The 27,992-nt window shown below is 37.3% G+C and overlaps 1 protein-coding gene across 5 annotated transcripts in view; it reads right to left on the bottom strand.

Moving 5' to 3' along the window:
• Fbxl17 (F-box and leucine rich repeat protein 17) overlaps nucleotides 1-27,992 on the bottom strand; it is a 466,425-nt gene that overhangs the window by 391,555 nt on the left and 46,878 nt on the right. The window contains exon 5 of one of the 5 annotated variants that reach the window (XM_052750239.1): nucleotides 18-195. The exons of the other annotated variants lie outside the window; for them this stretch is intronic. Coding sequence (XP_052606199.1) covers nucleotides 34-195 — 162 coding nt within the window. The 3' untranslated portion in view covers nucleotides 18-33. Of the gene's footprint in view, nucleotides 1-17; nucleotides 196-27,992 lie in introns of those variants that run through there. 5 annotated transcript variants of the gene reach the window in all.

The raw sequence follows: 27,992 nt of genomic DNA, 5'->3' as shown, positions 1-27,992 counted from the left end.
TTTCTTCATTTTTTTAAACTTTTAAAAATGACTTCAGTTCCATAACAGTCTTGTCCGGAGCTGGTCTCTTTCACCTTGTGACACGCAGAAAGAACTGTGAACATCCGGGCTGAAGCTTCTTGGGCAAGTTTGTCTTGTATTCCTTATTAAGCCTGAAGTTCTCACAGTGCTTCCTCCAAAAACCACTGAAGTAGACTTAGAAAAAAACACAAATCGTTTTCAGACTGTTATCCATATCTGCCAAAGAAGGTTAAGATTACAAAATATGGACCACACAGAAGCTATGCCGGAACAGCAGAGACTGCTTGAGTCACAATGTAAGCCACTAAAAGTGGGAGAAGCCCTCAGGTAGGCTGCTGTCTGGTAATCACTCCCTTATACAAGAGTCTCGGAGAGTCTGGAAATCACCAGCTTTCACTTCCCAAGAAAACTCTCCCCTGAACATCTCCCCTGTGAAATGTCAGTATGAAATACACAAGGCAGCTTGGCCCTGGTCCTGGCCACTGGTGTGGAAGCTAGGTCCCAGGTAAGTTCTCCCTCTGCATGGACTGACCCAGGCAGCCCTGTGGAACTGCAAAGGTTCCAGAACTAAAAAGCTTCGACACAGAAACACGATAACTGTCAGCTGAGAATCTGACAGACATCATAGAAAACTTCTTCCCAGAACATCTGAAGCAACGGGTAAATGAACCTAAATGTTCACATGTAGGTCCTACATTTAAAGGCTCCAGACAATTCACTTCCTAATGTTTAGAAAGAATATTCCCATTCTTAAAGAGAACTCCAATTGTCAGGTTGCATAATCAATACTCACTGAAAGCAGAAATAAATGGTCATACATTAGCATCTCTAGAGATTTCAAAACCTTGTGCTAACAACTAGATGATTTAGTACAGGCATCCTGGACTCTAAAAATTAGGAACTAGAACGTTAATTTTTTTAAAGTTTCATTCAATTATTCCTACAGAATTCCTTTTAGTTGATCAAAATAGCAGAAGGGAAAACACAGATGCCTTTAACATTCAACTACATTAGGCACATGAACTGGAGGTTTTTTAATATATAAACAGTCTTGATTTCTACCATCAAGGAATGGCTACAATTATCTGTGGTGTCAAGTGGGCATCTTTTTAAAATAAAGACTACAGGAGATGCTCCTTCCTACTATGTGACTATCTCCATAGGAGGGCTTACTATGACCACTCTCCATATAGGAGGAAACTGTTCACCGTGTTCTACTGCCACTCAGTTCTCTTCTGCTCCGGTCGGCAATCTAAGGAAACCCAGAGGGCAGCTTGTAGACCCGACGACTACGCACTAGAATGAAAGACACACAGAAAAGCACCTCAACCAGTGGGGAAATAAAGACCCAAATACAGACCTGCATTTGTATAAAGTGCTAATTTTATATCGTGAAGGCCGAGGCGACACTGTTTTACATATGAATAAAGTTCTGCTGTTCTAATACAAACTGATTAAATACTTCATAATTAAAATCACAGTAAGAAAGTGTGTATACGTTCTTTAAAAGTGTGAAAACAGATTAAAATACACTCTATTAGTTCAGAGAGTGAAATGGGAAGAGACATATATCCACATACAACATAAACCCCAACAAACCTACCTAGAGAATCTTTCTATGAGTGCTAACACTACAGCCGTGTAACTCCCTCTGGACACACTTCCGTCATCGAGTAAAACCACACAGAAAAGGACCTTGCTTTCTGCTATTCCCACCACTTTTTACTTCTAGGAATGGTAGTTACTTTGCTGCTGTTTTCTATTATCAAGGACACACACGCACGCACGCACGCACGCACGCACGCACGCACACACACACGCCTGGGGAAACTGACAAAAATCAAAGCTGAGCTGCAAACTTTAAAAGAGAAGAAATAAAAGAGAGATTTAAGAACAAAGCAAGTCTGTTTTCAAACAGGACTACTGGTATTTGACTTTTAAAATAATATAATATTAATTTTGTGAAGTTCCTTTTAATGTATGTTTTTATAAGGGAGAGATTCTTAATCTGTTTTACACTGCACTTGAACCTTGGATTTCTAATAAGAAAAAGTATAAATACTATGGTAACTACTATTTGAACATAATGGACATGAACTATGATTAAGTTTTTTTATTTTAAGTTGCAGTATCATAGACATAATCTCAAAATAAAAAAAAAAGCTCACTGGAGAATTAGCTTATTTTTTACATATAAATGATGAAACGTCATCATTTCTGGAAAATTTATAAGTTATTACCCAAAACAGATTATGTTAATTATCCACAAAAGACAGGATTTTCTTAATTAGGAAGAGAACTCTAAAAGATCTGGAATCCCCAAAAGTGTGGCATATTAGTTCCTCTAACGGTAACTAAACATATTTAACTCTGACAGTAGCCAGACCTAGCCACACATTCTATATTGCTATAACGAAATAACTACTGTAAGAACATCTCCTAGTAGGGCCGGCAGTCCAGCCATTTCTCGAGTCTTGACTGAAACATGATACTTCTGAGAGTCAGCCCTTCACAAGTCTTTCTGGAAAACACGCCATAAATTGGGATCAATAAACGAGGGCGAGGCTAACTGACCTGAAAACACAGCTGTCATGCTTTGTAACTGTACGGATACATCCAATAAAAACCAAACTGGACCCTCAAATACTGAGAAATGTAGTGTCATCCGTATCCCTACAGGAACAGAGTCATCAGCAGGGGAAACACTACAATAACAATAAAGAAAATGGTTGGAGGGAAGGCTCACCTGCAGTCCACAGAATACTTAGACCACACATAACACCAAAATAAAGCTGGTAACATAGTTGCCTAATTCCATTCCCTTAAGTGTTTACTTAGACATCCCTCCACTTGAAATTTTAGCCTGAAAAAATAATCACTTTTAAATTAACCAATTTAAAAAAAAGAAGATTAGCTTTAATTTTTAAGCAGGCCCGAGGAAAACCTTAGAAAAATCAATTATACATGTTTCCACATATAAAACCCAAGAAAAATTCTTGTAACCAAAAACTGTAATTAAACTTCCTGATGAACCTTAAGTTTAATTGAACTGCTGATGAAACATATTCAGTATTTCATTCAAATAATTTTACTATATTTAAATAATACTTAAAAAATTATGTATTGACCTTGGGTGGTTATTTAAATATTGTTTGTTCAGCATTTGTATTACCCTTTATCAATAATACATTTTCTATAATATCAATGGGATTCACAAGTAGCTATTTTAAGAAAAACTTACATGGAAAGATACATTAATAGCATTAAATAATTTTTCATTTCATTAAATGTCACAAGTCACTAATATGTAGATTAATGTGTAAAAGGTTATTTATATTTGTCTTCCCTTTTATTTTTGTCATGACAGGGACTGAATCCAGGACTCGTGGATGCAAAGCAGGTATTCTACCATTGAGCTACACCCCAGCCTATATTCATTTTGTTCCTAGCTGCAAGCACTACCACTATAAGATAACAACTACACAAGAAATTACATAGCTTCACCATTACTTCATTAGTTCAAATCCAAATGCTGCTAGTAACAAAAAAAAAATCATTCTTAATAGAAACATTTCCTAAAATTCAAAGATCCTGAGACTCTCTCATACATAAAAATGTGTTTAAAAAAAATAGCCTCTGTTTCAACCAAGGCCTCTACATTACTAGGTATTAGGCTCAAATAAGTTACATGGTAAGCCATGAAATGTATGGACAAACCAACAAAATTAATCCACTACCACCATCAAATATTAACTTGAAAGCCACCTAGAATATAGTTCTAGTCTCAGCTCAACTGTAAGCAACCAGCTCATTTCCCCAAAACACTTGGTCTGTCTGTCTGTCTATCTCAACATCTACTCTTGTTCTTCCATATTTTTGTCTTCCTATTTAAGACCAAATGTAAATTTAAATTACTGTCTTATACTCTGGTAAATAATTCTGAATTCAAGAGCAATAAGTTTGCTAAACTGCCATAGAAAATATACACATGCTCTTAAGACAATTCTTTACTTCAGCTAAAAGGTTCTCCCTTTTAAAGAGCTTTAAAGTAGAAGTACAGGGCTTCTCAAGGGTGACCCATAATTACCAGCTGAGGCCTATCTAGGTTAGTACAACCCCAAATAAATTTTAATACTAATACAAAGATGTCATGTGTCATCCACTCTCAACCTCTGAGTATGTAATGGAATCCCACCACATGACACTTGTGCATGTGAATTTTCACCTTTTCATCTGGAAAGCAGGGAGATGGACCTACCTCATAAATCAACAAGGCATAAACGATGAATCTGATGAAACACTTGGGAAATGGGAACTTTGAGAGGGAAGAATTGAGCCTGGGAAAGCATACAGATTTAGCTAACATGGGATGGGTTTGTTAGGGTAAGTCAGGAATGTAGATTGCTGAACAGAAGTCAGGCCAACAGGGAAATGTCAACCATGCTCTATACACTGTCAAGTGTTACCCTACTTGAGAGGAAAGAAGAACACTGAAGGATTTCACCAATGAATAACACAGGAAAAAACACATTGAGTGAAGGAGCAGATAATAAGAATTCGGTCCACTGAGTTTGGGCATGCTCAGTCTGAACTAAAAACCAATGTGATACCTAGAGAAAAGATGAGGAGGATCATTCAACAATCTCAGCAGAGGGGAACAGTGACAGTCAGAGCCCAGGGGCTGTTAGGTGGGCCTTTCAAACCATTTAACCCATCTTGATAGCAGCAAACACTCACCTATTTTATCTAGCTGGACCTCCAACTAACATTTCGTATGTATTTACTATCATGTAATTCATCCAGACAAGATTTCATTCCCTTTTTTAAAAATTGAGTTGAATAAATGTATGTAAAGCTCATTAGTGGATTTAATACCTACAGAATACTACAAGACATAGACAGGGTATTATTATTAAAGCAATCTGTGCAAATTCCAATATCCAAGAGCTCTGACATGGATCTTCAAATCCTATGTATATAGGAGGAAAGATGTAAGATCTGTGTATTTGTAGGGGTATGTTTTACTTGAGGGTAAAGTTCTTATTTGGGGGGTATAGGGGAATGGATAAATGGATGGTTTATTCTTTGAGTATTTGATACACATGAAAACACACTTCTCAGTGTCTTAAGCAGCCTAAAGACTTAATCCATGATGCTGTGAGAGAAATGAGGACTCCACCATGGTGATTTTGCATCTGGTATAAGTTACAGTCTGCCCACTGTTAACAAAAAGACCACTGTTTTCAGGACCCCTGCAGATACCAAGACCCATCAAGTACTCATCTTTCTGTCAAGTGACACAATATTTGCATATACTCTCTCATACATTCAAGATTACTTATGATACCCAAGACAATGCAAATGTTATACACACAACTGTCATACTATACTGTTTCAGGTATGGTGACAACGGGGAAAAGTCTGTAGATGTTCAGTGCAAATACAATTGCTTGGGTTTTTTTTTGTTTTGTTTTGTTTTTTTTTTGGTTTTTCGAGACAGGGTTTCTCTGTGTAGCTTTGCGCCTTTCCTGGATCTCGTGCTGTAGACCAGGCTGGCCTCGAACTCACAGAGATCCGCCTGCCTCTGCCTCCCGAGTGCTGGAATTAAAGGCGTGCGCCACCACCGCCCGGCTGCTTGGGGGTTTTAAGCATTTATTTATTATTATCATTAATTTTATTGATTGACTGATTTTATTTGCACTGCTGCTTTGCCTGCCTGTGTGTCTGTGTGAGGGTGTCAGATCTTGGAGTTACTGTTGTGAGCTGCCACGTGGGTGCTGGGAATTGCACCCAGGTCCTCTGGAAGAGCAGTCAGTGCTCTTAACCACTGAACCATCTCTCCAGCCCCTCTTTGGAGTCTTTTAAATCCATAGTTGACTGAATCTTCAGATGTAGAGCCAGTAGGTAAGGAGCATAAAGCAGGTATTAAGGAATATAGATCTCCAAAAGCAGCTTTTATTTTAATCTAAAGCATCAGACTGAACGATTTGCTACAAGAGAAGAGGTTCAGAGTCAGTGCTAAGACTAAGAATCTGTACGCCATCGTACCCCGATTCCAACTTTGGGCCTGAAACTCACTAGTCATCATCTTTCTGTGCTTCCAGTTTCCGCATCTGCAAGATGGAGATGCCGTTCCCCATCTCACAGGACAGCGGGACACTTACACTTGCTAGAAAAGCACCAGGTTCAAGTGTCAGCTGTGCCTACACCTTCTCCGAAGCTTCCTTCCTCCTAGTGAAGACAAGCATCTGTTCACTATGCAATATGACAAGTCCTTTTTACTCATTCTTAGAGTAAGGAACAGGACTCCTATCTTCCAAACTATCTACAGAGCACCGGGTTGTGGTATTTTTAATTGGGTAGAATTTGAAGGTATTATGTAAAAAAAGAACTTGAGTCGTCACATTTCTCTTTTCCATAATTCGCTTGTTTGTAAGCATGTAGATGCAAGGGTATCTGTAAATACTGAAAGTAGCAATTACTATACAATTACAAGTGTTAATTTACTGTAATCAGTGTATGAGTATGTGTTGCTCAGTCTCTGCCATTAATTGGTCCTCGTACCCTCTATATTTTAAGTAATATATTATTTTCCTGTGTCATTAGAAAAACTAAATAGCAATCAATATCTGGAAACACTGCCAGGCCAAGCACACACTCTGACACCTCCCAGCTGCTCCTCAGTGTTAACATTGTATCCCACAATGTTATTGGCATTTATATTGATGAACCTGAGTCACCAAGAAAACCTGTATTATACTAGTGTGCTATACTATAATACTAAAGTTAAAAACTTGCCTTTAAGAAAAATATTAATTTAGATGAGATATGGCAAGTTATGAGTGCCAACACCTTTGTAGTATATTTTATTATATATTTACTGTTTATGGTTCCAATCCTAGTAGCTGATATGTGTGTGTGTTTGTGTGTCTTTATAAATAGGAAAAACGGTGATTTTCATTTTAAAAACCAAATATCTGGAAACACTGCTGTCAGGTCAAGCATGGACTTCAATGAATACTGGAAGCAACATTCATTCACCAATATGTGAGAAACTTTGTGTATACCCTACCCATTTAATGTATGCAAAACACACACACCACTTTGATGAATCTGTTATATTGTATACTCAATAGATGCATGCATATACAAAATTTAAATCAAATTACCTACTACTATAGCCTTAGCTATCAGCTGTTTATTTTTCCTTCATATATTGTAACATAACTTAAAGAGCATAATTTTTATTTTAATGAAGATCCCTGTGGATCAACATAGAAGGTCATTTGTTATTTGGGATATCTTGTCTGATACAATGTGCTATGAGCATATTAGCAAAATACCTTCATGCAAAGATTGTTTACTAATACTGGAACCATCATGGTAAAGATGTTAAACAAATTAAATATGCAACAATAATTAATACTTTACATAGACCATAGCATATCAATACAATGGAATGAAAAATTATCTTTTAAAAAATGCTATAATCACAAGAGATCAACCCTGATCAGAGGGGTGTGTGTGTGTGTGTATGTGTGTAATTGTAAATAACACATATTATTTAACAACAATTAAGGAAACAGAGGCCATGAATTTGAAAAAGAGCAAAGAGGGGTGAATGGAAGGGTTAGACAGAGGAAAGAAAGGAGAGAATGATGTAATTGTATTTTAATTTCAAAAAATAAAAATATTTTAAAAAGAAAGCCCTGCTATAATCAGCTAGGTGTGGTGGCACACATCATTAATCTCAGCCCTCAAGAGGCAGAGGCCAGAGGATCTCTCTAATTTGAGACCAGCCTGGTCCATATAGCAAGTTCCAAACAGCCAGGGGCCCTTCTCAAAATAAAAAAAAAAAAAGCAATAATCCATAATGACTGACATAAAATAATATGTACGAGATAGTATGAAAAAGCCAAACACTTCATAGGGGTCATTTTCTCCAAAACCCTACATTTTAATAAACACCTTTCTGTAATATATATGTATATCCCAGAAATATATAATATTATAATTTTAAACACACACACACACACACGTTTACACATAGGAAAAGAGGTGACTTTCATTTTTCAGAATCCAAGGAAATAATCAAAGAACCTATTAGATGTATGTGAATATTCATTAAAGCATAACATAAAAAGCAAAATCACAGCAATACTTCAGCAGCAGATAAAGATATATATCCACCCCACCCATGGAAAACTTGCAATGTTACAGCAGATGATTTATTGTCTCAGGATAATGTGCACAACAGATTAAATGGTGTCACACGTAAAGTATAACATTTTTATAAAATATAACATATTTATACAGAAAAACAACTACTGACTCGGTATAAACCATAGCTGATTTCTCTTTGAGCACTAGATTATAGGTAACTTGTGATTTCTACCCTTTGTGCTTTACTATGTCTTCCAACACTTCTTTAATGAGGACTTATTGTTTCTGTAATTTCTAAAAGTAAATAAATAGAAGGAATCTCTACCTCTATCTACTTATATTTGAGACACAAATTATTTTATGTCTAATACTTTATTAAAAAAAAAAAGGATACTACACGAAATAAGAGAAGTGGCCAAAGGTCATTATATTTTGTTTGTTTTTGTTTTTGAGACAGAGTTTTTCTGTGTATCCCTGGCTGTCCTGGAACTTGTTCTGTAGACCAGGCTGGTCTCAAACTCAGAGATCCACCTGCCTCTGCATCCCAAGTGCTGGGATTAAAGGTGTGCGCCACCACCTCTCAGCATGTTTTTATAAAATAAAAAATAAAAATACCACATATATCCGTCTGGAGAGGTGGTTCAGTGGCTAAAGCATTTGTTCTTAGAGAGGACCCAGGCTCAGTTCCTAGTACCCACCAGTTCACAACTTTCTATAACTCCAGTTCCAGGGGTGTTAATACACTCTTCTGCCCTCTGTAGGGAACAGGTATGCAAGTGGTACACAGACATACATGCAGGCAAAACACTCATACACATAAGATAAAATATAACCTTAAAAAATGCACAGAAGTGTCATTCTAAAAATAAAATATTTAACGTTCTTTTTAAAGACCAGTAGATTCTTGTGCATTAAGACTACCATTAAGCTGGGCGGCAGTGGCACACACCTTTAATCCCAGCACTCAGGAGGCAGAGCCAGGCCTCTGTGAGTTCGAGGCCAGCCTGGTCTACAGAGTGAGATCCAGGACAGGCATCAAAACTACACAGAGAAACCCTGTCTCAAAAAATAAAAAAATAAAAAAATACCATTAAATTATTGATGAGGTTAACCCGAGGTTTCTGTAGGATGCTCTAGTGTAAGAATTCCTATGTACAACCACAGTTCCAGAATTGTGAGGTCCCGCAGCTGCAAAAGGACAGATGGGATTAGAAAGGAGCATGCCACCTGCTCTGCTTACCAGCCTATCTAGTAACAACTCCTTTTCTATGGAAGTATTCCCTACTATGAAACAAACAGCCTGAGACGCTTGGCCTCTGGGACATCCTGTACCCAAATTGGCCATTGTCTCTGTGACGATTCTGTCAAGTTATCTATATCCCAAAATATTTATGCCAAAAATTTGCTCATATCAACTATGTAGTTTAACAAACAAACCAGTTCATGTCATGATGTATATCATTTGAAATACTTTATACTTATGTCTTATACTACAATTATTTTCCATTAGAACTTTAAAATATTTCTGAAATGTCTCAGACACTAATTTAAAGACGATATTTAACAATTAATAAACTGTGGGTTGTAACATTTGTTCAAATTGTAGAGCCCTTCTCCCACTGCTGCATTAGAAAAATCTCTCTTCAGCTTTACAGTTTGGAATTTCAGCACCAGGTACCATTGGCGCTACAGGTGCCACACATACGCAATGTCTCTATCCCAACTCTCAAAGCCCACAGCTAATTTCCCTAGCCTGCGGCTCCTACCCCTTCTCTTCCACTGCTACCATTACACAAACTGCTGGAAACCCTCAGACGGTGGCAAGCATTGCCACTCCTGGTACTAAGAGGGCAGACTGACACAAATAACATGTGTGAGCGCTCCAGAAGGGGGGTACAGTAAAGGAGAGCCCCCTGAAATCCCTTCCTTCTACCTTCAGTCCACCACTGAAAAGTCGACACACTTACCCATCCTTTCATACTGTTCAAGCCCAGCTTCTCTACACTATTTCTCTCTAACTATGACTGCTAAAGTCCGGGCGTTCTTCCAAATGTACAATAAATGACTGTCAGACCCCAGGCTTCTCCTGGGAATCGTTTCACTCCTTCTCCAAGTCTCCATTCATTATTGGTATAAATGTGTAGAGACTGTCAAGAGCAGGACATGCTCTGTGACAGGAAAGAAGGTATGCTAATGCTGTTCTGTGTTTTCTAACTGAAGAAAGTATCCGAGTCAGACAACAGGCTGTGTGATGATGGAGGCAAAAAACTCAGCCTACAGCAGAGAAGACCATGGTCCAGCCAGGCGAGTGTTGAATGCTCCAGGTATTAAAGCTGAGTGCTGCCCAGTCCCTTTATTGTACAAACCAGATCCTCATACACACACTCCTATGGCCTCTGGGTCAAATTAATGGAGGTCTGTGCAACTACCATCAAAAGACACACATGTATCTCCATCCTTTGGACATATTAAGCCAATGTCATGAACACAGTTTTAATAGAAATATTTTAAATATCTTTATTAATTCTTAGAGAGTTTCATACAATACGGTTTGAACATGTTCACCCCCTCACTTCCTCCTCTTTCCAGCTTCCCAGCTCTCCCATCCCTTCCCAGTCAACTTTAAGATTATTATTTTTTTTTTTTTGGTCCTTCTTTCTTATAATTGGTGTCTGGGTCTCACAGTACCTACAGCACCGTGGACCACTTAAAGGGCTACTGCAGACTAGAGTTGAGTAAGGACCCATTACACAAAACACTCCTACAAAGAGTAAGTGTTCTAGTCCTTCACAATCGATTTTGAACACTCAGCTCTTCTGTATGCACTGTTCACTTGCATTTCATGAGGATCTACAATTATATATATTAATTATATATAATTATCAACATTTCCATGTAAAAATTTTTCATTTCTTTTTAGGAAAAAGGGAAAAGGCATAAATGCTTCTTTTTGTAAACCTATGTGATCCTGAGTGGCAGGCTGGCTGCCTATGACAGGACAACCCATTGCTGAAGGCAGCCCATAGGAGGCTAAGCATTCAGTATAAACACTGGCATGCTAGGACAGTGTCCACACAGCAAAGTATCAGCAAAAAACTTTTACAAACTAAGTTCCACTCAAGGAAACCTTAAATTTAATGAAAATGTCTGAAATACTCTAATGCTGAATTCGTTAGTTCAAGGTATGGTAATCCTGTACTTTAAAAAAAAAAAAAGTCTATCCTTGTAAGTACAACTATGTAGAGTTTTCATGTTAAGGAAACGGACATGATTCTTATTCAAACTACCTGCATGTCAGCTTAATCACCTACATGATATATTCACAAGCGTTTAGTCTTTCTCCAGGCCCTCTAATTACAGTGCTCTACTGTTGACCATTTCTAAGACAGTATAGTCATTTTAGCAGTTAAGACACATTGTTTCTCCATTTCATCAGAAAGGGTTAATAAATGGCTGGCAGAGACTAAGTTCCTACTTCTCAGAAAATGATTACTGTGAAATAATACTTGAATTCAATGTAAAGAGGGGCTACCTCAATCTGCCTATGTGATGATTTCATAAGTACAATATAATAAAGTGATCTTTATTTTTTAAAAAAATCCCAAATGACCATTTCTAAGGCTTTAAATGAATGGGAAACTCCATACTCGGACTCTCACTTACTCTCTGTACTGCCCAATACTCATGCAGCTCTGTTTGCCTTCCAACACCAACGTTCAGCTCTTCACTGTTTATTACTGGGAAAGGTAATTAGAAGATGGGAGGATACAGGAGAAAACCACACTGTTAGACAGAACGATTCCCTGGTTAACTCCGGCTGAAGAATAACCTTGACTGACAGAGACACAGGCTCCCTGTCCAGAGAGGAGCTCAGGTTGCAGTCTCACCATGTCCTCCGATCACTTACACTCGCATCTGGAGAAAACCAGCTGCTCTACATAGGCATCCTTGGGAAACAGTTATTTCAATCTGAAAATGGCATGTCAGGATTTCTAAAAAGCAAAGGCTTACAGCCATTTAAATTTGGCTCTATCTAATGCCACTGTGTTGGTGTGGAAAAAATCAGACCTAGCTCTCTCATTCACTTCCAACAAGTCAACAACTGCTCTTAAAAACAACAACCAAACTATTCTGCTCTTTTAATGTCTCAGTAAGAATAGGGCCTTTATTTCACAGGTGATAGCAAGCTTGAAGGGTGCCTTTCAATTACCTATTTCTATATGTCATTGTGTTTTCTATTGTTCTCCTACTTGGCATGATGATGAATTGCACATATATGCCCACAGGCCATATAGCCATCTGACACTGTACATTTTAATCACCTAATGATTATTAGTTCTAGTCCCAAAATGCATCTAAAAATCACTTTTGAAGATTCAATGAAAATATTCACTTTATTTTCCACATAATGAAAGTTTTACACAACACAGCTGAAGGATTCTTGATTTTTCCAACTCTAGAAATAAAATTCTTAGTACAGGGGTGGCACACCCTACACTCCTCTGACTCAGGACACAAAAGCAGAAGGGCTGTTGCTCAGTCAGTCAGTCTGGGCCATGGAGCTATTCTAGGCCAGCCATGGCTATATAGCAAAACAAGCAAAAATTTTAACTAATATGAACAATTAGTTACTAGGTTTTAAGGGGGGGAACCACACTGGGGTTGTAGTTCAGTTGGTGCAGTGCTTGTCTAGCATGTATGGAGCCCTTGATTCAAATCCCAAGACTACACACTGAGTTCAGTGGCACACACCTTTAATCACAGCACTTGGTGGCTAGGATCAAGACTCCAATGCCATCATCAGCTATATAATGAGTTGGAAGCCAGACTAGGATAAATGAGACCCTGCCTGGAAGAGAAAAAGATAAAGGATGCTTTCACCACCAAAACAGACGCTGAAAGATTATGGTTGGAGATTTTTAAAAAAAAGGTTTTAAGCATTAGGACATCTGTATAAAGAATAAACGAGTAAGTTTTATGGTTTTTCCCAATACTTCTATATTGAAATTATTGAAAAATAAATGAACATTAAACTAAATAAAAGCAAGAGATTATTTAAAGCATTTTCTTTGGTACTCTTAAATATTTATAGGAAATTATGAAGACTTCAATGCTAACATTCTCTCATATTCTTCTGAATAAATTTTCTCCTGAACTGTAATTTAAAACAAAGAAATTCAATTAAGCTCTCAAAAATAGTCTTTATATTGTCTGCCAACATTAAAATAGCATAATCAAGAAGCTTTAATTTTATTTATAAACACTAGACTTACAAGAAAAAAAATGGATCCTCTATATTTTAAAAATCCTTAAGACCTTCTCATGAGCAAGTTTATAAACATCCACGAGAAAACGAGGTGCAATTTAACATTCCAATCATATGGCTGGTGTATGCTGGATTCTACACTGTATTAAACACATAATCCGAAATCTAGTTCATAGCTTGAATACCGTCTTCCATATTAGAAACTGAATTCAAACTAATACAGGACTTGAAAGTTAAACAACCTGTACATAGTACCTACTAATTAAGCCAATAAAAAGAATAATCAGCAAAACTGAGCAAAGTGCAAAATTAATATTTATAGGAGTGACATGCTTATTTCATCATTATTTCTAAATTCCTGCAATTCTCAAACGCATCTTTATGAATTTTCAAGCTTTATAAAGCACGTTAAAATTTGTAATCTTATTCTAGTCTCACCAAACACTGTATACTAGGTAACCGGTGCAACACCAATGTGCAGTAAGTTTTCTATCTACATGATATCAAAACCACTCTGGAGAGTTAGTTATGCAGTGAGAAGGAGGAGATAAGGGAGAGCGGAGAGTGTGGTCATCAGAATCACTTCACACATGTTTGAAACTGTTAAAGAACAAATAGTAAAAAATTAAAAAGAAAAGGGGTTTTCCCCATTTTTAATGGTTTTTGAACAACAACAAAAATGCCAGGCAATTCACCGTTATGTTCACTGAGAACATATCCTAGAGAGCAATTAAAAATAACAGATCAATCATTTTAGAATGCATCAATCAAGAGGCTTACAAAAGCACTGCTAATTAGAGAGGAAAGAATCGAAATGCAGGAAAACAACATGTTTATTGGCCCGCTTTACTAATGAAGTAAAAAATAAAAGCCACACTCAGAAGAAGCAACAGTCCTCTTGTGTCTTTTCAGGCTGCCTTGGGTCCATGAAATGCAGCCGAGATGGAAAAGAAGCAGCTGACAATCTCTCCCTAGCTCTGCTCTGCTCAGAGTTTGTTGTTTAAAACAGAAAATATCCCAGTAAGACCACAAAATTCTCTCATGTATAATTTAATATTTTGTGCTTTTTCATAGTAGGCAGAAATGGGTACCATATGTATAAGCTTAGTAACACTGAGTAAATACATCATGTTATTATACTACAAATGAATACACTATCTCTCAAAATATTTCTAATATGAGAAGCTAAAATAGCACCATAATTTACCTCAAACCTCATAATTTCATCCACATACGGAAGACTCTTCCTTTAGTACTTCTCTTTCATTTATAATATAACCAGGACCTTGACTTTCTCTTTCCTATGAACTTCACAACAAAACACCAGTCATGTGCTCACTGAACCTCAGCAGTCGGTCTCACAAAACCCAAAGAATTCCCTGAAGGCATGCTAGTTGACCTCTATCACTTCATAATTCAATTAGGATATAAACCAAACATTTTACAGATGCTTAAAATACAGAGACTATTTAAAGATGCATGAGCTTGTCATCAATCCAAATTACTTCAGAACTGAAATTTTTGGAAGCATCGTCTTTGAACTAGACAATGAACTCTAAGGATGTGCTCATCCCCACCCACTCCACCCAACCCCCGCCCAAATGAGCAAAAACGTCACTGGAGGCTGACCGCTATGCTGCCTGACCAGCAGAAACACTGCTCAGGAGGCTGTCGCAGCATCGGGCTACGGAGTATGAAACTAAATGAGGTCTGCTCAGATTGCTTTTGAACACTATGAAAAATAAATATTAGAATCCAATGAAACTCCATCCTTGTGAAAGGTTAAGTAAAGCCTCTTCACTTACCAGATGATTAAAAACTTTAAAGGATGGGAAGAAAATATCGGAATACTGTTCTTAAAATGTTGGCCAAAAACAAGTATGTTTTAAAAGATAACAATGGAAAAATTATGGTTAAATTCAAGTATCTGAAGAAATAACCCATGAAACAAACAGACTTTTTTTTCTAAGTTAGCAATTAAACCTCAGACCACTTAATATGTGATGAATGGGAGCCTGTCATTCAAAATTCTAGTGCATCATATGAACATATAACTAGGTATATACATGATAGCTATCTTTGAATATGAACTATACTATTAAAATACGAAAAAGGGTGGAGAAAACACAACTTACTTCCTCTTTAAGGATGCTTACTAATTATTAAGCAAACTAGAGTAGATGGTTTTAGCTTGTTAATCAAGTAGTCATATTTAAACAGTATAATAACATAAATAAAATGAACAACTCAAAAATTATAAAAGAGCATTAAAAAAGATCCTACTCTCTAAGAAATTATTAGGCTACTGATTCTTAAGATTTATAGTCATTAAATTATAAGAAGTTATTAAACTATCAGAAAACAAAATTACTCTAAACCAAATTAACTTATTAATAATTAGTTTTAACTCGGGGCCAAAAAACTTTCTACTTTTTAAGCTTTTTTTTTTTTTTTTTTTTTTTTTTGGTTTTTCGAGACAGGGTTTCTCTGTGTAGATTTGCGCCTTTCCTGGAACTCTCTTGGTAGTCCAGGCTGGCCTCGAACTCACAGAGATCCGCCTGGCTCTGCCTCCCAAATGCTGGGATTAAAGGCGTGCGCCACCACCGCCCGGCTTTAAGCTTTTTTAAAGCATTACTTGTCTATATCCTATCATATTAAGTTATTTATGATAATTTCAAAATACACTTCTTAGGAGGAGAGTGCATACAAGAGTCCCATGTTGTATGTCTAGCAAATACAATCATAAATTAATTAATTAAACAAAGAAGGACAATATTAAATGTCACATTTTTCTGCAATATATTTTCTATTATAAGACTCAGAGTTTAATACCCAGCAAAATATTAACATTAATTTTCCAAAAGTTAAGACTATATACATTCATTTGTTGATTGAAATAATATATCTAGAACTTTGGGCATAGGCTTAAAAGCTGCCTTAAAAAACACTCTAAATGATAGCAACTTTTCTACAAAGTAATAATCTACTATAAAATAATGTCCTGTACTATGGTTAAAAAATGAAGATCAGTTATACCAAAGGTTGGTTACCTGGAGTAGAATTAAAAAAAAAAACCTCCAAATATTTTAGTCTGCTAAATTAATAAATAATATAACAAGCACATAACACTTATAGTTATGTTAAAATATTATTATAAAGATCTATATAAGAACTACATAAAATTTTAGCTGCTAATGACATGGAATAAATTACACTGAATTATATTAATTTTATACTAAGTATAAAAGGGTATGCCTTACAAATCTAATACAAAAAGTCATACATTCTTCCTATAGAGACACCTACAAAGAAAAATCCCAAGAGATTTAACTGTTTGTATTAGAACACATTTATCAACACAAAATATGCAACAGAATATTAACTATAAAATTTTACATGCTCTTGACCCAAAGTAGCTTATACAAAACAGTTCAGAAATCACTTCAGTGCCTGTAAAGTAATGTGCTAATGGAGAGCTGTAAAGACTGTGAACATTTCCCTTCCAAAGGAAAGACCATTAGGCTTCCTAAATGGGAGGGAAAAAACAGTCCGCTTACAAAACAAAGATGTCTGTTATGCCGTAGTATTTGTAACTTAATTTAGTAAAAATTGGTAATAAGCTATATGCGCAGTATATCATATCATACTCAATAACAAACAATACTCAGCTACTAAAGCTTTCTACATTAGGGTTTCACTCTTACTACATACAGTATGCTAAAGCAGTCAGGATCATACACAAACATTAACCCAATAGAACTTATTAACCTTTACATTTTATACTGTGTTCCCTATTAATATGCCTAATTTTATGCTATAATTTTAGTATTTTTGAGACAATCTCACTATGTAGTCCTAGGTGGCTTGATAATTTCGATTTTTAAGAACACAAAAAAAAACAAATATTGTTTTAAAATAGGTACATGGGAAAAAAAGATCCCTCAAAATCAACATGCATAAAAATTCCTGAATTCCGAAGTAAAGTGAAAAATGAATGGCTTTAAAAACTATTTTGTATCATTTAGTTTATTTTACTATTTACATATGATATCATAATATAGAACATTTGACTCTCCATCAAAATATGCTTAATTTTCCTGATAATGTAATTATAAATAGGAAACAATTGTGTAGCCTTCAGAGGCTTGAAATATAAGTATACAAAACAGCCCGCAAAATAGCAAGCTACATACGATGTTTTTAAAAAATGAAATGTTTGCTCTTCCTATCTAAGGCATTCAAATTATAAGCCAAACAGAGAACAGTTATTAAAACAATTCCCTATGCTTCATTATGTTTATGACAAGGAAACTGCAATTAGCAGTTTTGGAAGTACTTTTTAATTTCACATTTTAAAAATCACATGGGAAGTTTAAAATTTATTTTAAAAATGAGTCATAGCACATCCCCAAATCAAGGCCAAACCCAACTTCAATCAACTCTGACTGTTCGCACAGCTGGCACATTCTACTCTGGCTACACTCGCTGAACGTGCATGGCAGAGACACAGCTCTACCTTCCAATGGCTCCCAATTTCATTAGAGCTTGCATACAACACCAAAGGGGAAAAAAAAAGCATTTTAAATAAGCGACTCATTCATCTTTGTTCTGTGTAAAAGTTCTAAAATTATAAAATCAGACTAGTCCTTTAAGTGCAAAAAGGGAAATATAGCGATAAGAAAACATAACACATATCTCATCTTCACTAAGGCACATTTTAAATATGTACCTTCTTTGAAATTTTTCCAAATATGAAAATTATTAGTATGGCATTATGCAACAGAAGTCAAGTGTTTCCTTTCTTAATGAAAACATCTGCAGTTTGGCTCGGAGAAGCAACAGCCATCTATTACATACCTAATGAATTTGCACTGTACATTCCAATGCAAAATGTACCAATAAATGACACAACCACAACGTATTTTCAGCAGAATTTACTAAACAATACATCTAAGATAATGTGAAGACTTTACTGATTTCCTTGCAGAGATATTTCTAAAATAAATCTGAAATTAGTCATTTATTTTAGCTAAATGAAAACTAAATTTGAAAGTTATACGCAATCCTAAAAATAATTAGGAAAAAAAGCAGTAATTGCTTTGATTATCTCTCAGAAAAAAATATATTTTGAAATAATAGATAACCTTCAGCTTTAAGCTTAAAACTAGACTGTTAGTAATCTCATTACTACTCCAGAGTTTAAGGTAATTATTCCTACCACAATACACACCTCTAAAAAGAATAGCAGTAGTATTTTTCTCAAATATGTGTACTTGAGATGTATGTGGTAAAAATAAGTTTATCAACATGGGCTCAAATGTTTACTAAAGTCCAAAACTGACCTACTGGTCTATTATTTCCATTTGAAAAATTCTCAATTTTGATGTCTTCTTAAAGGTAACTATTGTCTTACCTAAAACAGCCCTTTCTAAAATGACAGATAAGAAAACGTGTCCCCGCGGCCTTCCTGTCCTGGCTACCTGTGCTGACTTCAGACTGAGTGCTCAGTGCTCACTCTTCCTGTCCTTTGGCTGTGGCCCTGCCCTTACCTTTGCTGTCCTGGCCTCCTTTGTTTGTGCCTTTTCGTATTTCGTTCGTCCTTTATCCAGCGGCACAGAACCAAAACGCCCCATGTCACCAGGCCTGATAAAGCTATGGAAAAACACATCCTCCCTATTTTAGGGGTAAAACTAAGTCAGCTATCATCTTGGAGATGAGGGGAGTTTTAGGCATCAGACAAGCCTGCCCAATAAAACTCAGACTGGAATCACTGATTATAACTTCACACACACACTGAGCTCTTGGAAAGCATCCAAGTTTTTTTTTTTTTAACTCTTCTCTTCTGTCTTGGAAACAGAACTAAAAAAAAAATAATTGAGCTATAATAATTCAATCTCCTTAGCAAGTCTATTGAACATGAGAAAAATAACGAAATCTTCGTAATCTAGAACTTTTGACCATTTTAGCTTCATTTAAATATTTAAATCTGAAGTCAGACTAAACAGTTTTATGCTTCTCACAATGTTTGCTCTGACTGATAAAAATATTAGTTACTAAATACATAATCATTGGGACAGGGAAAAATAATCAAGTAATTTAATAAGGCTTTAAGAAACTGACTTCCTGGATGTCATCATATTTGATTCAATTGTTCTTTGAATTTGTAATGAATTAGCTAGTGCCAGTTTTCACCACACACAAAAGAAAGCAATTTTTTTTAAGCACAAGTTTAATGTCTATCAGCAAACAAAACTTTACACTAAATGTCTGCAGATAAATGATCACCAGCTGGCTATACTGAGGCAGAATTTCCCACCAGTATGCATTCACCAAGGCACCTCAGTAACAATTACTGCCTTGCTACTTAACAGCTGATGCTAATCAAATATATTCTTTTAAGATGTTCACCTTATTGTAATAATCCTGTAATAATCTATAGTAACAATCACGTTTAAAAATTCTAATTACTGAACGTGTAAAAAAATTAAAACACCAAGATGGAAAGTAACAAAGTATCACAAAACAATAGTTAGAGCTATATGTACAACTTTAAGATACTTAAATAAAGTGGCTTCTGCCCAGGTCCTGACCAAATCAGTGCTGCCCAAGTCCATCTAAAAGAACATCGGATCTTTCTCTAGTTTAGAAATGGCAGCTGGGAACAGTGGCAAGTTCGGAAGTCAGCCTGCTTCATGGAAGAATTTTAGTTCCTCCTGGGCAGCCTGGCACTGTCTTTAGAGACAGTGTTAGAAGAAGAAACACACTTACAGATACAGAACAACAGTGTTGGAAGCTGCCCTGTGACTTCATCTACACTGACCCTGCCATACATCAAGCTGTGAAATTTAAGTTACAACTGTGATTACTGGGTGGGGGTGTGGGGGGGTGTTCATGTTCATTCAAAAGATCTGCCTCTGCCTTTCCAAATTAAAAAACAAAAACAGGAAAAAGAGATAGATGTACGTAAAATTTTGAAACACCACCACCAAAAACAAACAAATCAAAAAAAAAAAAAAATGTTGCCACGGGCAAAGGCTAAAAGTAAATGACAAAGTAGGCAAGAAAAAAATGACAATTCTTATCACTCACAAGAAACTAGTCTATATAACGTATTAAAAATAAAATACTGAAGAAAATATTAGGAACTCCATAGGAAAGTGGGCCAAGGGTGAAGAGACACAGAAGAAGAATTCAAATGGCTTTAAACATACAGTAACATGTCCAACTCATAACAGAAGGCCAGTTACAACTAGTTCAGACACCGTTTCTCACCTATTGAAATAGCAGGAATTGAAGAGTTTAATAGTACACTGACAGCGGTGTAGGAAACAACCACTTTTGGCTTATGGGAATGCAAAATAGCATTATTCTTTAGTTTTGTGCTGCTGATTTTTTGAGACAGGGTTTCCTGTATAGCCCTGGAAGTCCTGGAACTCACTCTGTAGACCAGGCTGGTCTTGAACTCACAGAGATCCACCTGCCTCTGACAGTATCATTCTTGGGGGGCGCGGCGGGAACCTGACACTATATATCAAAATTATAGAAGCTTGCACTCTAGGAGCTAGCAGTCCCTTTCTGAGACTCTCTCCAACAAATACACTAAAATATGTATAAAAATTACATAAAATTATAATAATATATGTAGAAATAAAACAACAATCCACAAAACATAAAAGATGCAACCTAAGTGTACAAGCAGCTGAGCACACCCAAACTCATGTTAATTCCAGAGACGAGACGACCATATTACATTTCAGAAAATAAAAACAAAGGAGCAATGTACGGACCCATTAGTAGAAACGTGTTAAAATTAAAAAAATAGAAAAGTGCAAAGTTTTATACCAATTTAACTTTTTAAAAAGTAAATACAAAAAGAAATGTTTTAAAAATATAAAATTTCAAAAACAAATTTCTGATTTGAACAATAACATAATTATCTTTGTGTAAATACTATCAAGGTTTTATAAACGATAACTACATTGTGTTTCTCACATTAGAGAACTATTATTGTAATACTGGAATTACAATTGTGAGCCACAAAATCTTCCAAAACACAGCAAAGTACTGATGTTGCCAGACAGTAGTGGTAATCCATTACTTCCCTAATTCCAAAGTCACTTAGGATTTCTCCAACAACTGCTTGATGAATGTGCTCACGCAGGATGGGGAGTTACCTAGTGCCCTGTCGGTGGCTTTACTGTCACCAGAGATATTAAAAAGTCATTATGCCTAAGTCTCCTGTGGAAGAAAGAGACTAGTATCAATAAAGCACTAGTCACTTTGTAGCTAGGAAATGCATGCTATGTGCACCGCATCTCAACAGTGCTGCGGGAACAACCGAGCACGATGGGCTAATGGCACTCAGCAGTAATTCAGCACTCCAAAAAGAGGCCGAGGAAGGAAAACTACAAGTGTGAAGCTATCCTTTGCTACACACTAGTTCAATGCCAGCTTGAATTATATAAAGACACTGACTCAAAAAATGAATACACCAACAAATAATTATGATATGGAAGGCCCACAGCCGTCATCGTTTTCAATGACAAAAGACCAAAAACCTCCCGCCTAACGTAAGACAGAGCACACTAATTTCAGCTCAGGCACTTATATTAAGAATAGTACTAGCAAAGTCCTAACTAGCACACAGAGGGCAGAAAAGAAATAGAGAACGTCCTACTTGGAAAGGGAAAATATGTTTCTGTTGTCATCTTAGAATTAGAACACTCTTAGTGGTCCAGTGCCTGGGCGAACCAACATGAGGCCCTGGCTGCAGGAGCCAGCAGAGGAGGAGGGGGAGACAGAGAGAGTGGAGTGGAGGGGAAGGGGAGGGGGAGACAGAGAGAAGAGTGGAGTGGAGGGGAAGGGGAGGGGGAGACAGAGAAGAGTGGAGTGGAGGGGAAGAGGAGGGGGAGACAGAGAGAGTGGAGTGGAGGGGAAGAGGAGGGGGAGACAGAGAGAGTGGAGTGGAGGGGAAGGGGAGGGGGAGACAGAGAGAGTGGAGTGGAAGAGAAGGGGGAGACAGAGAGAGTGGAGGGGAAGAGGAGGGGGAGACAGAGAGAGTGGAGGGGAAGAGGAGGGGGAGACAGAGAGAGTGGAGGGGAAGAGGAGGGGGAGACAGAGAGAGTGGAGGGGAAGAGGAGGGGGAGACAGAGAGAGTGGAGGGGAAGAGGAGGGGGAGACAGAGAGAGTGGAGGGGAAGAGGAGGGGGAGACAGAGAGAGTGGAGGGGAAGAGGAGGGGGAGACAGAGAGAGTGGAGTGGAGGGAAGAGGAGGGGGAGACAGAGAGAGTGGAGTGGAGGGGAAGGGGAGGGGGAGACAGAGAGAGTGGAGTGGAGGGGAAGAGGAGGGGGAGACAGAGAGAGTGGAGTGGAGGGGAAGGGGAGGGGGAGACAGAGAGAGTGGAGTGGAGGGAAGAGGAGGGGGAGACAGAGAGAGTGGAGGGGAGGGGAAGGGGAGGGGGAGACAGAGAGAGTGGAGTGGAGGGGAAGGGGAGACAGAGAGAGTGGAGTGGAGGGGAAGGGGAGGGGGAGACAGAGAGAGTGGAGTGGAGGGGAAGGGGAGGGGGAGACAGAGAGAGTGGAGTGGAGGGGAAGGGGAGGGGGAGACAGAGAGAGTGGAGTGGAGGGGAAGGGGAGGGGGAGACAGAGAGAGTGGAGTGGAGGGGAAGGGGAGAGGAGGAGAAAAGACAAAAGAGGAGGAGATACAGAAGGAAAAGAAGAAGATAGGAAGAAGAGGAGTAAAGTAATGCTCTCTCTCTCTCTCTCTCTCTCTCTCTCTCACACACACACACACACACACACACACAGAGCTGCTAAAATAAATGTTAGCAACATTGTAAGACATTAAACTACCACATAATAACCTGGTGCATTTCTAAACAATAACAATGAACAACCAGAAAGATAAACATTGAAAACAATGTACAAGCCTCCATGTTCAACCCCAGCACAGAGAAGGAGAGAGAATAGGGGAGGGGAGGAAGCAATGAGTGAAGTTTGCAAAAGTGTCAGAATATTAGATTTAGTATCAATTAACGGGATGTGATAACAGAAGTAAAGGAGAGATATATTAAGACTATACAAAGTTCAACACTTCTGAGCATCACAGGACACAATTAGAATGAAGAGACAATCTACAGGGTGGGGGAAAATATTTACAAAGAATGTACCTGGAAAAAAGTTCACATGAAGAACAGAATATATAGTGCATTCCTACGACTCAACAACAGTAACCACAACACCCAACTTGAAAATGGACAAAGTATTTGACAGGTACTTCTCATGAGAAGATATAAGCCAGGATTTGCATCACATGCTCTAATCCCAGCACTAGGGAGGCAGAGGCAGGTAGATCTCTGTCGGTTCAAGGACAGCCTAGGGCACACACTAACACCCTGTCTCAAAAAAAAAAAAAAAAAAAAAAGAGAAATGGGAAGAGATAGGAAAGAAGAAAGAGGATGAGAGGTGAGCTAAAAGAAGGGAAGGGGAGGAGACAGAGGGAATGGGGGAGATGGGGGATGAGACAGGGTGAGAGATGGGGGGAGGGAAGATGGGAGAGACAGAGAAAGGGGAGACACAGGGAGAGGGGGAGACACATGAAAATGGAGAGACAGATGGAGGGGGGAGATAAGAGGGAGAGGGAGGAGATAGAGGGAATGGAGGAAGAGTAGGAAGAGGAGGAGGAAGACGATGACGAAGAAGAAATAAATAAATAAAACAGCCACAAGAACATATATTCCAGCCGGGCAGTGGTGGCGCACGCCTTTAATCCCAGCACTCGGGAGGCAGAGCCAGGCGGATCTCTGTGAGTTCGAGGCCAGCCTGGGCTACCAAGTGAGTTCCAGGAAAGGCGCAAAGCTACACAGAGAAACCCTGTCTCGAAAAACCAAAAAAAAAAAAAAAAAAAAAAAAAAAAAAAAAAAAAAGAACATATATTCCCTGTGGTGGTAAGACATACAGCACCAAGAATTTTAGAAGCATTTTTCATCATTTCTTCATTTTTAAAAAGTATTTCATTGTTTTTATTTTATGTGCACATTTGTCTGTGTGAAGGTGTCGGATCCCCTGGAACTGGAGTTACAGACTGCTGTGAGCTGCCTGTGGGTGCTGGGAATTGAACCCAGGGCCTCTGGCAAAGCAGTCAGTGCTCTTCTGAGTCATCTCCTCTCATTTCTTCATTTTTATCCTTGCCTCCACATGTTGAAACTATTTGATAGTTTCAAAAACTACAGCAAGAAATGTCACTAATAATTAAAAAAATACTGGAAGCATAGTTGAAAGATGGGCTATACAAAAGACAATATTGTCTTTATCAAAAACTACCAAGTTGCCGGGCGGTGGTGGCGCACGCCTTTAATCCCAGCACTCGGGAGGCAGAGCCAGGCGGATCTCTGTGAGTTCGAGGCCAGCCTGGACTACCAAGTGAGTTCCAGGAAAGGCGCAAAGCTACACAGAGAAACCCTGTCTCGAAAAACCAAAAAAAAAAAAAAAACTACCAAGTTAACAAAGAAAGGGCACACAAAATATAATCTGATAGAAAACAATGGAGCTTATGGCCAAAATTTGTTATGACAAAAAAAGAAGAACCACCAAAGTGTGTATCAATATTGGAATATTACACATGGGAATATTTAGTATAATTTTAAAGAGACACAGATATCTTAGCATGTGCATTAAAAGTTTTCTGAAAATAATAACCAGGGAAATTAGTAAAAAAGCATTTTAATTCACATTCTACTTTTCTATACTATAAGAACATTTTTAGCTATCCATATTTATTTTTATGGGAACAAGTTATTTAGGCCTCTTTCTTTTATTTCTCAATATATTGTATTGTTCCAAATATATGTATAAATATATTTTTAACTCCAGGTGTATTCAAAATTATCAACATCTCTATGGGTAATTATCTAAAGGAAAAACTATACAGATCATTTAATATGTGACTACCATGTTTATGTAAATTACTTGGTTTTTTTTCCTAAATGGATTATCATGGGTTTTTGTGGATTCTAAAATACCAAAGAAAAAAGCAAAAAACTCTTTATCTCTTTATAAAATTAATAGTATTACTGTAATAAAGGAAATCAATTGCTTTAGAAATCTAGTTTCGGGGTTGGGGATTTAGCTCAGCGCTTGCCTAGCAAGCACAAGGCCCTGGGTTCGGTCCTCAGCTCCGGGGGGGGGGGGGGGGGGGGGGGGAAGAAATCTAGTTTCTACTTAAGTGTTCCCATAAGAGAGAAATTTATAGGACATAATGGATGACAGAATTCTAAAAATAAAGGTAACACCAACCAGTAAGTAATACCAAAACTCAATTTACTGTATTTAATCCTTCAAGTCCCATTATCTATGGAATGCCCAAGAAGTGCTATAAGTATCTAAAGACGCTACAAAGTCTTTACAGAGTGTCTGCAAAAACGGTCCTCTCCACCAGACACTTGACAGGGACATACAAGAATGAAATTACCCCTATGATTTAGCGTCGCAGTAAGGTGGGCTGTGGACACCTATGCAAAGGATCTGAAACCAGTAATCTCACTGTGGTTAACACTCAACAAGTGCTTATAAGTTAGTTAACAATAGGAGATTAGACTTAGAAAGTTAACTTATTCATAGACCTAACGACCATAAAGGAGCAAAAGACCATCTGTTTTACAGGGTTACCGAGTCTGTAACAGGCGTCCATTCACTTCCAGGTCCTGAACACATAGTTTTTAGGGCACAAAGTATCACACCACTCGCTGACTTTCAACCTAGTCTTAGGATCTGTTCTCCCAAATACCAAAAATCAATGATCACAAATCGATGAATGCTGTTAAACTACAAACTAACTTTTGCCCATTAAATTGTCCCATTGGCTGATCTACACTAAGAAAACCAAATCTCACCAGGATATGTCTAGGGGAACATAAACAACCAGCACACATACATATATATGGGGGTATATTCCATAGGTAACAGTACTTGAAGACCTAAATATAGCAAATGAAGTGTTGGCATCACTTCTCTGGGTTGATATAATAATGCACAAAATACACACCTAAAATGACAGAATGAGCATAACAGAGTACTAGGTAACAAGTGACTATGGTGCTGATTCACCTTCTTATTAATACTTCTACCTTTATTTTAAAATGTACTCCATCTGACTATAAAAAGTCTACTACAAAATGAGTAGCAGTTTCAAACACATCACACCACAGCTTAACTGATGGACCTGTACCATCCAGATCTGTATAAGTTTGCTATCCACTCTGACGTTTGCTGTACCGTTTCCACAATGGGTATTCACAAATCCTACGACATCACAAGGCTATGCAGTCTTACTGGATCACTGGAAGGCATGTGATCAGCTGTTGACTAAGCATCATTATGCAGTAAATGACTGTGCTTTTGTTAGGTTTTATTTCACCAAAACTGTATATTAGACTAGTATTGACCAATTTAGTTAACTAAGATAGAAAAAAATACTAATTTTTCTGAAAATGGGTGGTTTTAAAATTGGAAGAAGACCTACTTACAGTACTTTTGCATTTTTCTCTCTGAAGACCTGTTTACTAAAGGAAATTAATAAAATTAATTTATATTTATGAAAAATGATATTGGCTATGTTTATTCAGTTACTGGTAACAATATAAACTAGTGGGTAAACTTTCACAAAATTAATGTGGTAAGTTTGAATTTAGTTACCCCCATGCTACACTAGCAATTGGTTAGACTGCTGATCAGCTAATGTACATCCTGAAAGAATATAACTTTTCTAAGCTGGACATTAAGTCACAGGCATTGCTAGAGTTGCAGGAAATCAAAACAATAGAACAAAGGCCTCATTACAAAATCTGTACACACAATCTACAAATGGAAGATGAAAAACTCAAGGGACTGACAATCTCAATCTAAACATCTGAACAGCGGCACAAGAATACATTAAAGAGTACACTAAAAGTTAGGTTTGAATCATTCTCAAATTAAACTCCAAATGCATGCTTTCCTTAATTTATTAAACTTTAACTTTCTTAAATACTGACATACCCACTAAAACATCACATTTACCAATCATTAATGATCTTAAACTTCTGATCACACACAAGAAAAACACTCAACGTTTATTATCCTGGTAGACAGTCAGATGTAAGAAGACATGGAACACTAGGGGCCGTGGCTGGCTCTCACCCCTCATGTGGAGTGAGGAAAGTGCAACGCATGAGAGGAGCTGCAGTCAACGAGCTACATCCATAACGTTTACACACTGACACATGCTTCATTTGCATGACATTTACACCTATAAAATTTTTAAAATTGGAATACATCTAACTCAATATATGTCCCTCTAAGTCAAGCTAGACCTAAACACAGTTATTTTATAAGCAATTTTTATATATAAATCAGACAAAAAATATCAATAAATTCAGTATCTAATTTTGAAGTAGATAACAAATTTATACTTAACAACCAAACATCAATAAATGAGAAGATAATAATTTTTGTTTGTATTTCTACATATGTAAAGAATTTGCTATCTAAATATGTCAAAACCAAAC

The sequence above is a fragment of the Peromyscus californicus genome, unplaced genomic scaffold (assembly GCF_007827085.1).
Source record: "Peromyscus californicus insignis strain IS unplaced genomic scaffold, ASM782708v3 Scaffold_21__1_contigs__length_65335640, whole genome shotgun sequence".
Classification (NCBI taxonomy): domain Eukaryota; kingdom Metazoa; phylum Chordata; class Mammalia; order Rodentia; family Cricetidae; genus Peromyscus; species Peromyscus californicus.
This window is presented reverse-complemented; position numbering and strand designations above follow the sequence as displayed.